Source organism: Trachinotus anak, unplaced genomic scaffold (genome assembly GCF_046630095.1).
Source record: "Trachinotus anak isolate AG129_WGS33_773 ecotype Australia unplaced genomic scaffold, CSIRO_AGI_Tana_v1 ptg000001l, whole genome shotgun sequence".
Classification (NCBI taxonomy): domain Eukaryota; kingdom Metazoa; phylum Chordata; class Actinopteri; order Carangiformes; family Carangidae; genus Trachinotus; species Trachinotus anak.
Window position 1 is genome coordinate 1,860,782 of NW_027273852.1, and position 16,063 is coordinate 1,876,844.

The 16,063-nt window shown below is 39.8% G+C and overlaps 1 protein-coding gene across 2 annotated transcripts; it reads right to left on the minus strand.

The window, feature by feature from the left end:
* Positions 1-632: 632 nt before the first annotated feature.
* On the minus strand, positions 633-15,341 carry esyt3 (extended synaptotagmin-like protein 3). 2 transcript variants are annotated; one of them, XR_011692518.1, is made up of 24 exons: positions 14,617-15,341; positions 13,235-13,276; positions 12,888-13,022; positions 12,584-12,660; positions 12,345-12,414; positions 12,168-12,257; positions 12,027-12,082; positions 11,777-11,897; positions 11,379-11,555; positions 10,279-10,361; positions 9,415-9,463; positions 9,031-9,120; positions 8,817-8,879; positions 8,661-8,720; positions 6,199-6,270; positions 5,890-5,976; positions 4,667-4,816; positions 4,073-4,446; positions 3,811-3,909; positions 3,213-3,344; positions 2,987-3,092; positions 2,667-2,716; positions 1,529-2,080; positions 633-1,498 (listed from the first exon to the last, which is right to left on the minus strand). XR_011692518.1 is itself a non-coding variant. In XM_071487852.1 (23 exons), exons 1-23 carry the CDS (start codon positions 14,968-14,970, stop codon positions 2,041-2,043), a joined length of 2,577 nt encoding a protein of 858 aa, XP_071343953.1. In that variant the 5' UTR covers positions 14,971-15,341; the 3' UTR covers positions 633-2,040. The 2 variants fall into 2 exon arrangements, 1 of the variants encoding a protein (XP_071343953.1); XM_071487852.1 differs by having other exon boundaries at positions 633-2,080.
* Between the last annotated feature and the right edge of the window lie 722 nt (positions 15,342-16,063).

Genomic DNA, 16,063 nt, shown 5'->3' on the forward strand with positions numbered 1-16,063 from the left:
AACCACTATTGGTCAAATGTGGACTAGATTATCCCAGAAAGACTAAAGACTCTTTAAAACACAGTTTCAGATTTGCGAAACCTTTATTCTGTTTCTACTAATACTGAGCTAGACCGACTGTGTATCTTCAAATGAAGGTTACTGCTGGGAGTTTTGCTATTTATGTGCATGTGTTTTATTTTAAAATGTCCACTGTGATAGCTCTGCTTCAGTGTCTGACTTCGAGTACAATACCTGGTAGTGTCTGGAGTCTGCATACTCTAGTTTCAATGACTTTAACAACAGGGATGTTTAGATATGTGTGCAATTTTCTGTTTACTGAAACGAACTGAAATTCGTGAAGCCAAATCATCATAGTATAGTTGGCTCTATGAGCTGAAGGCCCCGGGCAGTCTCCAACTTTCCCAAATTTGAAAATGCACCTTTCCTTTGAGTTGAATGCCCAAGCATGTTCTCCCCCTGGCTGGAGCCAGGACTGTCTGAGGGCTAATAAGGGCTGAAGCCCAGCAACTAATTAGGTTGAAAGGCAGGGTACATGGGCTTATACAAACAGACAAGCAACTCATAGACTGTAGGAAATAGTATGTAATTAGACAACCAATCACACTCATATTCAAAGTGAAAAATCTGTATGTATTTGCTTCAAGGCATTTATTTGTCAGAAAAATGTTAGCTGAAAACAACTTTTACAGTCAATGAGAGTGTCAACCGAAAAACATCAGAATTGGAAAGTTTTCATAAATTTCCCAGCAACCGAATAATTTAAATGGACAAGAGATAAACAGCTCAGGATTAAGACTGAAATCTTTGGCTTAACGTTTCACACTTAGTTGTCAACAACATTTTTTACATATAGACCTATGGAGATGTATCGAGATGATGGTTCTAACAAATAATTTTTCCATGTCTTAATGTATTTATATGGTCTTCAAGTTAAATTCTACAGAAAACCATCTCAAAACCAAAACAATAATGAAACGGGGGATATACAAGCTTGTTAATCAACTTGTACAATCCTTTTTCCTGGAAACACGTGTAAACTACTCATAAAAGTGGAGTGAATGTATTTTAAATATTGAAACTGAAGATGACTCAAAGATCAGGTGGTTTAATAGATGTACTCTTTACTTCCTTCAGTAACATTGGCCACACTGCTGCACTTGAGTAAGGATTGTATCTCAGTGTGCCTTGCTTGGGTGCAGTTTCACTTCAAATGAACCTACTGCTCCAGTAGAACAGCTCAGCTGCCCACACGCCACACCTTTCAGCTGTGAATATATCGGTGTCAGTTTGTATTTAGGCATGTAACCCTTCCTCACCATGCAATGACTCTCATGGACTGTTGCAACAAACACATTTTCTTTACCTTATTCCCCTTAATATATTACATAAAACTGTAAATACAGCTATTTACATTAAAATACAAAAGGATAACTTTGGCTTAGATCAACTCAAAAACCAAACCTCTCACAAAAAAATATCAATCCAAAATATACACCTTGTTTATCAATAGAGTAGAAATACAAACATTTTCTGATGAATTACATTCTTTGTATGGAGAAAAAAAAATGTTTAGTAATAGCATTGTTGTTCAGAATCATTTGATTTCTACCTGTAAACCAAAATAATACTTAGAAATGCTTATGCTAACATTATCTGCCATACCCAAGTATGTTTAACAGTCCTTTTTGTAACTGTCTGTCTGTCTGTCTGCTCAAGATCATTTAGAACAGTATATTCAAATCTAAATATATTTTAAAATCATGTCAGATATACATAAGTGAGCTGAGATGCACTTGAATCAATTATTCCCAGTAAAACCTGAAGTAGGACTGGGGTTTGGAACATATCTGTACAGTATGTGCTTCTGACTATACACACTTTGACATATAAACACCAAGCATGTCCACTACCTGAGATGAGTTTAGTGCTGCGTTTGGAAAACCAGAATCTGACCGGAGATGATAAGGCAGACAAATGAATATGCAATTCTGCAAGTATTTGCAGTGACTGGGAGGCTGCTCTTCATAGTTCCACCTGCTAGCTGGATTTCTTCAGCCCGGGCAGTGTGAGCTCATACCTTAAGGGGAAAGAGATGTGACATATTCTTATACTTTTACCATTTGTTTCCTCACATACATTTCCATACATCATTACTGCTCATCAGAGAGGGCCTTTGCAACCAGACTTATATAATAGCCCAGCACATAACCAGTTCAAGGTTCTGTAAACAAGATTAAACAAGATTTTAAATAATGTAGCTGTAAACAACTATTTTCTATGTAAAAGATATAGTGGAGTGACAGTGTCCTGAGCGTAGAACAAAGTCCCGCAATCCAAATCTCAGTATTTCTGAAGATAACCCCTCCCCATAATAGCTGCCTTGTGCATTGGTCTCTGCTGGTCTGCTCCATCCTCGTAGGTTGCCAGGTCATGGCACTAGAAATCACCCGATCATGTCATCTAAAATAATGCAAGGTCTCAAGTCTCGAGTCATGATACTGAGTCAAAAGCCAAGTCAAGTGTTTTATCAATGTTGGTTGAGCAAGTCTCAAGTCCTCTAATTTGTGACTTAGTATGACTTAAGTCATTTGACTTAAATCTCACACCTCTGTAATCTACTGTTTCATCCAAATCATGAAAAAGTAGAAAACTCTGGACCATACCATTCTGTGGAGCCTTTGACCAGATCCAACTCTGAAAGATTTATCATCACCTGTGGACAGAAGCAGAAGTTGAAAATTCTGTCAAATATCCAGACTGAGCAGCAAACTCCAAAAGTGTGACAACCACAACAGTCAGGACACTGGTTCTGCACTTTATATATGAAAAGAAAACATTGACGTCATTGAACCCTAATGAATCTGGAGATGTAGCGGCTGTATATTTGTCTCAACAATGACAGTGTCTTACAAATTAAAAACTGCCTTTTAAAGCATGTGTGAGGAATAAAAGGACACGGTCGAACACAAGCTGCAGTAACTACCATGCCAATGTCCTTCCTCTCCCGTGTGAGGAACATTTTGTTGTTTTTCACCGCCACATCCAGCTTCCTCGTTTGCGCCTCCTCAAGTGACACATCAAACTCAAACCTGTGATGAAAGAGAGTTGGCAGAAAGAGGGCCAGGCTTATTCTCAACCTCTGAGCCTTTAAAAACACAGAATCTACATGAGTTTGATGATCAGAACTGAAGTGATGAAAATGAGCGTACTTGTCATTGAAGACAGGATTGACCGTCCTCTTCTTGACCTGTGTCTTCTTGCGGTGTCTCCAGGTTTGGTCAGGCAGCAAATATAGGCGGACATAAGAGTCTGTGCCATTGTCACTGCAGGGGAATAAGTTCCTGTTGGCAACAGGTACACACAATGAGTGACAGAAAATCTCTTGTTTTGTTATGTTGGTTTCAAACCAAGTAAATACAGAATAATGGCATCCAACAATTCACACCATAAAAGTATTTTTTTTATTCTACCAGCTGCTGACAAAGAAGTTAGGCTAGGCTTAGCTACTCTATGCATGTGCATTTCATTAAAGGTTGAGTAAGTTTCTAGTCAGTATTAGTGCTGTTGGGCAGCACTAGAGAGGCTCGCTTTTTCTGGTGCACCTGCAAACAATAGATGTCAAAATTCCAGCAACACTTGCAGTATGCGGAAGAACTTTGTTATTAGTGTGACATGTTTCAGCTTGTGGCCTTCATCATGTAGGTGTAATAGTAAAGTTCTTCTGTATGCTGCAAGTGTTCCTGGAGTTTTGACTTTTTCCTTTCTCCATGCAGCTTGGAAGTAGATGAACAGAAACCTCTACTGTACCTGCAAGCGTTAACCACAATGATGAGTTTGTTCCTCAGGTTGGCATAGCGTACAGTCAGGTGGATCTCCCCAAATGAACCCTGATGTTTCCTAAGGGCCCTGCATTGATTAAAAAACATTTCTTCAATCACACTTTTATTAATTTTATTCCGGTTGCTAAAATACATAGAGTTCAGAACATGACGTGGAAAGGTGAGAAGTCAGCACACTATACGCCTGAAAAAGATGTGTGGATGCATACAGAACCAAGCTCTAGACTCACTCTGGATATGAGGCTCCCTCTGAGAGGTCAAAACGTGACGAAGCAATGGAGTTGTCCGACAGCAGGCTGTGGGAGTCGTACCGACGCATGTTTGACGTGGAAGAAGATGTCCGCCACGTTTCATTAGCCAGGAAGGAACCACGGCGGTGAGTTAAATAACCTTCATTAAAGCCATTCTTGGAATCAGCTGCCAAATTTTGAGATGAAGCTTGGGTAGCAGGTGTGTTGTTGGAGGGAAGTGCTGAAGAGGAGGACGTAGCAATGGAGGGATTGGATACAGAGCCATTACTTCCTTGGTTGGTCTGTGGTTTTTGTTGTGTGGCTTGTGGAGGATTGAGGATAATCTTGGGTGGAGGCTTTTCCAAAGTAAGAATCTAGCGTGGGATTGAGAAAATGGTAAATGTAAAAAGATGAATGCAATAGTGCTCACTTGCAAGTTCTCATGAACGCTTGATTAAATAACATCTGACTTATATCCGCTAGAAACGGATAACAGCAAAAGGGAAACTAACTTCAAATGAAAGAGATGATTAGCTTTGAACAGAAAGCAGCTGAATGTTGTTTTGGTATGAGAATGAGTTTCTATGTACCCACCCTGAGAGTGGCCTTTAGCTTGATCTGGCTGTTTGCTCCGGAGCGCTCCAGCGGGAAGCGCTGGTCCAGGGTCATGTTGGAGGTGTTGAGGAGACGACTCAGGGGCAAGTTCAGAGAGCCAAGCAGAGTCTTCTTCTCATGCTCTTTGACCTGAACCACACAAACACAGACATAAAGATACTGAAGCAGTGAATAAATTAAAGTTTAAAAAGGTACAGGAAAAAACTCCATGATTTCTTAATGTGGAGATGCCGATTAAGGTTTGAAGCCTTCATCTAGTAATGCCAGCTTTGTTACGTACAAACTTATGATTAGAGATGTTCCAAAAACTTTTTTTCCTTCCCGATATTGATTCCGATACCTAAACTTGCTTATCAGCCAATACCAAGTAATGATCCAATACCAATGCATTAAAATAACATTACCAGCTGTAAACTACTAACCCTGTATGTGATATGATGGTTTTCAGTGTTGTATGGCATGGCTCAGGTTAAACCCTTTGTAAACATGAACAAATACATGAATGCCATAAAATCTATCTTTTATCATCTGATTTGACTGTCAATTATGCCACCCCTCAAGATTAAAGATTCACCTACTGTACATGTTGCCTTTTTACTGGTGGGACTTTCCAATGCAGCATATTGCTGACATGACTAACGTTACACTATTTGCCAGCAATCAATTCTTCGCTGCTCTAAAACAGTAGTTGCCACTGGCTGCACAACCAAACTTCCTGTGTAAGCTACTGTTTTAGAGCAGAGAAGATGATTTCCGGGAAAACTGCTGTTTTGTCCGAGTGTAAAACTATAAAAATTATTTATAAGTTATGTGGTATTGGATTGGTTCATGGGCTCGCGTACTCACTGTTACTCAGTGCCATTACTTAGGAAGTATTTGAGGCATTTCTGATACTAGTTTCACTTGTAAGTCACTTTGGATAAAAGCATCTGCCAAATGAGTAAATGTAAATGTAGTATTAGGATTGGAACAACTTTATTATCATATTGATAGATTATTTTGGGGTCTGACTACTGTCCAGCTACATACATAGTGATGCTTTCACAGCAGTTCTCCTCAGCTCAGATCTGAGAGATTTTAAACACTGACGATGACCATGCTGGAGATTAATTTATGTGTAAAGTGTTTTACAATGTTTTAAGACACAGTGGAGGTACTTAGAAATCATCTGTATGCTGTGTATGCAGCAATATATAACAAACCTTAACACTGAGCTGCTGTGTTTGAACATTATGCACAAAGAAGGTGAAGCCCTCCTCCCACACCGGGTCTTTGGATGCAAAGATAATCTGTGGAAAGAAGATAATGAGTTGTTTTTGTTGCAACTAGACAGACAACTATAGCGTTAGGTGCTGACACATCTTTACACCTCAGACATGTCATCTTGGAGTAAAGCATTTCAATCTGTCAGTGACATTCCCGCTTTCTTGTTTAGTAATGAACAAATATGACTATTACTTTAGTGAACTGAAGAGAAAATAGTGCTGAATGTGATGAAGTGAGAGGAGTACCTTGCTTTTCTGAACTTCCTCACCGATGGAAAATTCCACAAAGGAGTTGGGGTTGGCAGTTTTCCTTGTGAGCTGAAAACAAATGAGTGAGGCAAATTCTGAAAATCTATTATCACTGCTTCATCGAGTCTGTGTTTCTGTCAGTCTCAATATTAAGAACACAGTTTACAATCTGACACAAGGATAGAGAAGTGGTTGGTATGATGTCTATCTCCTTTTGCTGACAGGAAAACATAGACAAATATCTGATATCTGAGTTTATACACCCAGGGGAGGTAGCAAACTGACTGATTTTAAAAAGTGAACTAAGTCATTGTTGTGCTGATGCAGTTTGAAGAAACAAGGTTGGGATCATCCATCAAGTGTAAAATGATGGTAGAATTTGTCTGACTGATAAATAGATTTAGATCATCAAAAACTGTGTATAATAAATAACATTTTGAGATGCTAACATCTGAATGCTTTGGTTACATTGTGTATCAGGAAAATATGAACTGAATTAAAATAGTAATTTACAACTACTTGATCACATCTCTCATACTGTGCTTCTTTCCCATAATACACAGAATTCTGCCATTAAAATGCTGCTTTTAGTCATGCAACAAGCTGGTGTTGGGAGTCTGTTTGCAGGCAGTCTGATGCCCTCCAGGTCAGGTAGGTTCTGCATTCCACTCCCTAATACAGTGCAGACACTGCACACCATCTGGGACACGTAAAACAGATGTTTACGCAGCCTTTCATTATGACTGAATGCGACTGGTTTGAATGCTGCACAGCTAGCACGGGTGTGGCTGAGTGTCATTTTAACATTCCAGGATAGTGAAACCTAAAACACTTCATTTCTCACTTTGGAGAGTGTATTTTGACACAGTGGCCAGCAGAGGGCTTTCAGAGGCAATGGTCTCTGTTCACAGGTCAAATTAGGACACCTTGAAATGAAGTAGGTTTGTTAAACAGGATGGAACACAGTTTTCTTTCTAATAGCTTTCACAATTTGTTGAGCACTGCTTAAATGACCAGATAGATAGAATTTAAAGGTCCCATATTTTACACTTTTCTGGTGTCTAGTAACAAAAGGTCAGAAGAGAGTTTCTGAGTTCATTGAGTGATAAGATAAATATAAAGCGGATTTCAGGTGAACACTCAGAGAAACCAAATCCTGCAAGGTTGGACAGTGGCATGGCTGAGGGCTGCCTTGTTGTGACATCACAAAGATACAGAAATCCAGGCATCTTCTTCTAAGGCTCAGTTTCCTGAATGCTTTATAATCGAAAAAGACATGAAAATCTCACTGTTACAATATGGGACCTTAAAAAAAAACAGCCTATATGTGTATTGATTTAATGACTATTTAGCTACTGTCCTCAACACAAATATGTTCTTTTACACATCAGCTCTTCTCCGCGTGTTTCTATAGGCATTGAAACAATCCCTGAACAAGCCTCAGCTAAAGGAGGAAATCTAGCCACATGAACATCAGCTGGTAATAACACACCCTCATAAAATGACAGCCATGTACCAGACAAACAGGAAATACCAGCTATGAACTGGGACAAATACACCTCTGCCCCAGCAGAAAGTATGGGACGTGACCAGGCCTTTGCCTGATATCAAGATACAAAAGGATCTTCAGCTGTTAAGTAGTAAAGTGAAAAGGAAACTATCTGACTGCTTCATTTAACCCTTAAAGAATAAACATTGATAAAATATTCTCCATCACATATTGTCCTTACTCTAAATCCAACACACAATCCTCTTTTGACATGAGCTACCGATTCAAATACAGAGTTGCTGTATTTTTCTAACATACTACACTTTTCACGTATAATTGCTCATGAGAAATAAAAAAGAAACAGAAATTTTCATATTACAGCAGATGTCTAAAAAGCATTTGACAACCCATAATGCATATGTCCATCTGCAGCCCATTATGCAACAGAAACGTTTTTTTAAAAGGGAGATTGTGTGTGCTGTAGATGTAAGAGAACACAAGTGAAGTTTCCTCCACACCATATGGGGAATGTCAAGAGATAAAACCTTTATATGAACAGGTTCTGTTGGAAGAGGGGTTGGGCCTCTGCATACCAAAGATCCCTGGATTATGTGTTCTCATATTCTGGTGTTAAATCAAGTACAGACTAATGTCTTTGAAACAGTTTGGTTCTTGTGGAAACAGTTATGTTGGTATTGGAGAAGAAAATAATGTAAAATCACCACCAATTCAAAACATGTTATCAAGATCATTGGATTGATAAGAAATCAAATGTGCATTCATATTGATTGTGTATATATATATGTAATGCAATGTTATTCTCAGGTTCCTATGACAAAGAAAACAGCATACCAAAGTCTATTTCTATTCTTAACAATTATATATATATATATATATATATATATATATATATATATATATATATATATATATGTACCACTTTCCCGTTCCCATCCCAATCTTGTCTTACCCGAACTTCCTTTGAGTGCTTCCCATGTTTGTGATGCTCAGCGATCTCCTTGTGGTCTTTCTGGGGACAACCACAAAAATGCACATCAGCACATACCTTAATCCATGTTGCATCATCAGCTCTCAACAGCAACGCTCCCTGTTAGAAGCCACTTACTGGTATGTTTGAGGCATTGTCCAGATACACCGCAAGCATCGCACAAGCAAGGCCATCGGCAGACTGGAAGAGAGTCAAGGGAGGGAGCAATACGTAATTCACACAACTGACGGTAACTCAGTCACACACAGGAGCAACCAACAGTTAAGAGCGGTGGCCAGGAGACTGTCAAGTTGAATAAGATAAGATGTAAGCAAAGACGGGGCTACTGCACCTGATTCAGCAGGCTGGAGTCAGTATTCAGGGAAAGCCACTGGAGCTTGAGATGAACTTCTCCATGCTGGACCCCTTCCAGCGGAAACCACTATAACAGTGAGAGAGATTCATTTATCAACATGACATTCATATTAAGACTTAATTTAGATGGAAAACTGGTGAAAATGGTTACAAATACAGCGGCATCTGGGAGTTTTTTTTCCATTTTAGAAATTTTATTGATGCAAAGTGTCAATTTATTTTGAAGGCAATCAAAACAGGAAACAGTTCTCTGTACTATCCTGTGAATACCACTTTTTTTTCCTGCAGTAGAAGAGAGACTGTACAAACAAGAGACAACTAACTTCATTTAGTGTAACCACAACATTAAATAAAAGCTCACCTGATCCATTTCTTTCTCCCTCTTCACCACTCCGAAATCAAGGTGATACCTAATGCAGAAAGGCAATGTTTCATAATGAAATATGATGATGTCAGCGAGTGAAAACCTTATACCACTAACAATAAAAACTAATATTTTCAGCACTAACACCAGAAGTGAGCAAACTATATACTTTTGCCTCAGTATACTTCACCACTCAGTTATATTCTGTAAAAACAATGTTTGTATAAATTAAATACTGCAATATAGTATTTTTTATCAAATAACTATTTTGAATTAATGTTGACCCATCACATGAAGACATTATTTAGCTTATGGTTCTTGCCAACTCTCAAGTTCAACCACAGTTTCTAGTTTCATTAATTCAAAGATTCATTTTCAAATTGCAATAAATCACACAGACAAAGTTGCTGTATTAGATTACTGGAGGATGATGACTCTATTCGACACAAGAAAGCTGAAGTCAAGTTGTAAGCACATATACAGTGGGAAAATATTCCCGAAAGTTTTTTGTCATCTTCCTACATGGAAGTATATGAGTGGAAAATGTGTTTAGCCACCATGCTAGGTCACTTTATTAAGATTTGTGGGTTTATTTTTATTATTTGCTCCTTGGGTAGTCATATCTAATAATAATTACACAGTAATCAAGCCAGTAATGGTATTAATACATTTTTGACATTTGAATGTAATCTTTTTACCTTGGGTTTTGTTACGTAGTGCCAGGGTGGGATATGTGTTTCAGTGTAAAGGATTAAATATACTAAACAGTGAGTGTTAAAATGACATGACTGGAATGTGGTATAGTGAATACAATACGTGTGACTCAAACTGCATCGATCGTGTTATTAGGCAGTGTCTTACCCTCCAAGGAAATCATCTCTATCTGTGTCCTCATCATATAGCTCCACCTCCAACTCTTGCCCTGGGGCTTCATGGATGACAAACTGCGCACAGAAAGAAAAGCTGGGTGTTTATGAAAAGTCTCTCAGATGAGACAGTTGATGTCTAGGTCCATGGCCCAGCTCAGCATACTGGATTTAAAATTTAGGGAAAAGCTTTAGAAGATTATACATAATAAACATAATCTTATTTGATGAGAATCACCCCTGAAATTCCAAGAAAATAGGTGGAAACCTCAGCGTTCAAACAATGAGTTGCTAACAGTGATTTTCTTTGCAATCTGTCAGTCAGAAAGGATTTGTCTTTGCCTTTTTACAAACAATGTGTAATGGAGTTTTAGTAGTTTGCCTGTTTTGCAGAGCAGCATACCAGAGTAAATGCAGGATTCAAGGGCATAGGTTTGCATATTGACAGCACCAATATTTGAGTGAATTCATTAGATATTTCCGATGTGCCCTCCCAGAGGTTACGTCTTGGAGGTGACTGATTTAGGCATTTGATTGCGGGGAATATCTGGAGGCTCACTTCATGTACAAATAAAGCACTTACTGCCAGACAAGGAGGAGGCCATGAGTTATCCATGTCAGTCCATACCTCAAGCATGAGTGAAAATTTTTGTTTTTCAGATGTCCCTCCTCTTCCTCTATTGCCTTAACTGCAGGGGACGTAACTGAATTCTGTTCATCCCAGCATGTTTTGTACATCATGCCACCAAAAAAGAGGCATCAGGAGCTTTTTCCCCACCCAGAGCATCAGTAATAGGTAGTAAACTGAATTTAATGGGAATATGAATACACAAAAATGATAATATGTAAATAAATAAGTTGTTAAATAATCTGGTTGACAGCATTAAAAAGTCCTCTTGTTTTGTTGTGTCCCTGCCAATGTTGAGACCAAACCTATGCCCTTGGCAGGATTACAGAGTAAGAGAAAAAATGTTCATACCGTACATACACTGGTTGAATAAAGTAGTAATCCTATTATTGAAAGCATAATTAAAAAATTAAAATACTTATACTAAAATGACTGAAGTTCACATGAGTATGTCAGTGTTACACTACCTCATACACCTCATTCCATTTCGGGTGCAAATTCTCTTTGATGGTCTTGCTTTTGAAATGCCGGTTGCCGACTCTGAGTTTTGCGTAGGGGTCTGATTTGCCTTTCACCAAACCCATCATGTATGTATCCTTAGCCAACAGGTCTCTGGCCTCCAGCAAGTGGACCCTCACCACACCCTGAGGAGCAGAGGAGGGAAGCAGGGTTTAAACTAAGAACATCATCCCACGTGATAAAAAAATAAATCAATAAAAAATAAAAACGAAGCATATTTTAAAAGGCTGCAGTGGTCAAAGTAGCATAAACTTTTATTTTGGTAGGGGGTTTTGTCCTACCATATGTAATGCGACTGAAGTTGGTGACTGCATAAAACGGAAATGGTAAAGCATGTCTTACATACACGAGGCAGTGGGAACCTCATCTGGTCCACTTTGACCTGGTCTACGAGGGGAAAACACATGCGGTTGGGCAACACCATGAACGAGGAAATGACGTCTACGATGGTCTCCTCAGACAACGAACTGGAAGGGGACAGATGAGACGAGAGAGCTTTACATCCAAATAACTAAACAGCGAAAGATTGAGGTGACTATTAAGACTGCTTAAGCCAATAAAAAAAAAAAAGGTTGGAGGGCTCTGTGGAAACTAACCTGAAGGCAGGACTGTCCAAAAGGTTGGTCATGCCAGTCCAGTTGATTTCTAGGGTCTGAAAAAAAGTTATTTAGAGTTTTAACAATGAATAATCATAAAGCTTTCACAATATGATAATGGAAACGTCTGTATTTACTCACCGGGGGCCGAATGAAAAAGAAGGTGACTCCTCCTACCAGTGGTACTTGACCAATGAGGGGCTCCAAAATGACCCTGATTGTCCCCTTGAGCTGGAGGATTGAGGGCAGTTTTTACAAGAGAAACAAACACATACAGTGTGATGCTGATAAGAGAGAAGAGAAGAGTGACACGCTCACTTTAAGTCCTTTGACACCAGCTACGATTGGCGGCTGCACCTCAGCGTCGATGTCCACGTCACCATCATAACTGCAAAGTGAACAGTGGTGGTGAGAGCTAAATGACTGCGGAGGAGAAGCAACCTGCACACCCACTGGGCTACTGCTCACAGTGAAGCTGCAACAGCGGGGCAGAAACATGTTTAACACCTGATGATAAGACAGACACAGCTCTGATGAGAAAAATGCCTCCAACCAACCACAGGTTCATGTCCAGAACCACCTCCTTCTGATCCACTTCATGGGTGTAGGCTTTGATCCCGGTGATCCTGAGAGGCTGGAATTAGGAAAACATTTTAAAGGAACCTCCTTTAATAAGACACCACACCCTGTGTTTATAAGATACAGGAGTGATGCCGTCATTTCTACCTGCTTTATAAAACATGCAGCCAGGAGGATATTTATTTAACTGAAAATAGGAATATTCAGGAGGATTTAAACGGCTTTGAGTGTGAAAGTGAGTAAAAGAGGAAAAATATAAATAGTAAACGAATTTAAACTCACTACGTGTCCAAAATGGATTTTAGTGAAAGTGAACATTTTGAGCGCGCCGCTGGAGAGCCTGACAGCGGGCTGGATGTTTTCTTTGAGGAGCTTTTCCATGTACATCCCAAAGAAAGGCCACGCCTGCTCCAGGAGCTGGATACATGGCAAAACAGAGCGTGTGAGAACAGCTTGGTTGAATATGTAAAAGCACTATGCATCAAACTGTTTCTAAGCCATTTTCAAAGCACAGTTGTACTCAGACACAGATGAAGCCTTCAAATGTGGGGTGGAAAGTTAGATCTGTAAAGACTGAAAGATATCCCATAAGGACTGACTCTTTATTTTTAACAGAAATAACTTGTTACCTTGTTGATCCAGTCAACTTTCTCCACATCAGGAAAATGGACCTGAAAAACGAGACGTGACAGTTCAGTTAGTTCAGTCCAATTTCCAGTCAGCAGTAATCACAGAGCTGGACTTGAAGGCGGTGACGGTGAGAATCGTGCTGTTCATAAAGTTATTGCTTATTCTGTTCAAATTATGTAGATAATTCAGTTTTTGATTATTAATTATCCATCATGCAAATTGAAAAATGTTGTAAAATGAGTCAATTTACCAAATTAAAAAGGTCTCTCTGTTAGATGCAAATTAACATTTTTTTAAAAAATAAATTTAATTGTAACACAGCGGTTATTTCTGGGCTTACCAAGGCTTCTCTGCTGCATCATAACTGTGGACCGTAACAGAGACTGTGAATCATTGATGTGATGTGTCCACCCATTATCCAGACAAAACCTCAGTTACTATGCACCATTTAAAGGGAATGAGCTGCAAACCGCCCTCAAACTAGACTCTTACATTTCCCTTGGAGATGATAAAGCTTTATTATTTGTTACATTTTATGATTACTGTAATTGTTATTGTTAATTATTCGTTTCTTGGTTTCTTGTGTTGTGTAGTTGTGTTGTCTTTGTTGTTGACTGTGGATTGTGACTGATTCTTGTTCTCAGGTTTCTCTTGAAAAAGAGATTGAAATCTCAGTGAGACTGCCTGAATAAATAAAGATAAATAAATGAATAAATAGACCTTCAGTGAGTTCTGCTGACAGTAACTTACTCAGTGGGATAAAGTCAGAACTCTGCAAGTCTTAAAATGCAACTCTGCATGTATTAAAAACTTTTAGGTTTTAAGCCATAACACTGTAAAGTATGTCACCATCATCATCTCTGTGTCTCACACACCAGGCCCCCACCAGTCAAATCTGATCTGAGTTCACATCTACTGTACAAGTTACATTCCTCCTCTTCCTTCATGTTATTCCCCTCTGAGCTCACATGAGTCATGAGTGGGTGTGGTGTCAGCAGCACATTTGGCCGGCTCTCCCCGGCTCTCCCCGTCCCTCCCCGGGTACGGGAGGTTCAGCCCAAAGCTGGCATGTCATGCAAATGAGGTGCAGCGGGTGTGACCGGCCCTGCAGAGCGACGCTTGTTTCTGGATGTTTTACACGACTTTGCTGGATATGGGGCTGTTTAGGTTGACCAACACAGATATCAGTGACCAAAAAACACAGAAAAAACAAAACAACACAGCTTTGACATCCAGGGTTTGGTCTCTGTGTGGTAGCTGGAGTGCTGCTGATCTGGACCCCTCTCCTGCCTGGCTGCAGAAGCGCCCTTACAGGCTTTTGCCCCATTTAAGCCTTTTACCAAGCAGAAGCCCCTGTGTTAGATTTCAGCGCGATACATACCCATGATGCCATTTGTAAAGCACTTTTCAGCTCCTTGTCGATCACATGTGTTTCATTGTCCACAAATTCAATAGCGGTCCCGATGCGGACGTCTTTCAGCTGCCGATTCTTCTTCCACCAGGTGATCATCACCATGCACAGCAGCACCCAGCTGATGCTGAGGCCCAGGTACCCCGTCAGGTAGACCGGGTAGAAGAACACCACGGCTCTCCCAAAGTAGATCAGGAACTCCATCAGGATGCGATTGACAGCGGCGGGGCTCAGCTTCTCGGTGCTGCCGTGGACAGACGCGCTCTCACCGGGCCGCGCTCCGCTCTCCGGGCCGCTTGGATGCGTTTGTCCGGCGGATGCCATTGGGTCGGACTCCCGCTGGAACCCGGTTCGTCAAAAGCCCAAAATAAGTTAGCGACCGCTGCCTGTGCAGATTTATGTTCTGCTTGTTGCACCTCACTTCTGAGCGGCTCTCTGAAAGAATAAAAGCTAAATCAGACTTATCTCCCACAGTCCCTGTGGGTGCAGCTGTAAAGACTTCCGTGTTGCAAACTTCCACAGCGCAGGTAGGCACACCTGCGCCCGTGGGTGGGAAGTGTGCGTGACAAAAAAAAGGAAGTCCACCCTAAAAATGAATGCCAATAATGTTCATGGAGAACTTTAAAAAGGGTGGTTATGTCGTAAAGAAAAAAGAAAGATCCTGTGTGTGAGCGTCCCTGTCAAATAAAATCTGTGAAACTGGGTTTATTGTGATTTCAATCCGCACTCTGGGAGCCATGAAATAAAAAATCGAAAAAAAGTGCAAATTATGGCCAATAAATATAATCATTTTTTAAAAACTTATGAGTGATTTTAAGTTTAAAAAAAACCAAACAGCTTTAGTGTTGTGAAACAGCAGATGACAGGATGGGTTTAATGTGGTGAACTTGGCCCCTAGATTGCACTGTTTGCAGACTTTGACCACAAGAGGGAAGCACCTCCACACATACAGGACGAACATGTCTGCAGTCTGGTGGTCGCTGTGTACATGCGATGTGAATGAAACATTTAAAAAAGCAAGAAAAAAAAACCTGTCGAGGTTTGAAATTCACTGGCTGCTGTGTGACTGGTTCTTGTGACATTGGCAAGTTGATACAAAACTTCAACAGTTTATCCCATTTGCTGCTCTGTTTATTATAAGATTTCCTTGCACTCTTTCCCTCAGTTTTGTTTTCATATTCAAATTTGTTGTATTGCCATTGCAGACTGTATGCCTAAGTTACAACTGAATGTAAAAAAAATTGAAATATTAATATCCACGATTTTTTATATTTTAAATGCATTAGAAAAGTAGACTTGAAAGTAGGCTTTCAATTTGTAAGTTACATAAGTTGACAGGGAGAGATATCCCAGGGGTGGGAGACATTCTTTAATTTAAGTATAAAAAGAAAAAGAAAAAAGTATAAAAGTGCTCAAT

Coding starts and splice junctions, on each gene's coding strand:
- esyt3 (XM_071487852.1), bottom strand. CDS start 14,970: ATGGCATCCGCCGGACAAACGCATCCAAGCGGCCCGGAGAGCGGAGCG. Junction 11,556..11,776: donor TGAGGTTCCCACTGCCTCGT/GTATGTAAGACA, acceptor TCTGCTCCTCAG/GGTGTGGTGAGGGTCCACTT. Junction 3,093..3,212: donor AATCCTGTCTTCAATGACAA/GTACGCTCATTT, acceptor CTTTCATCACAG/GTTTGAGTTTGATGTGTCAC.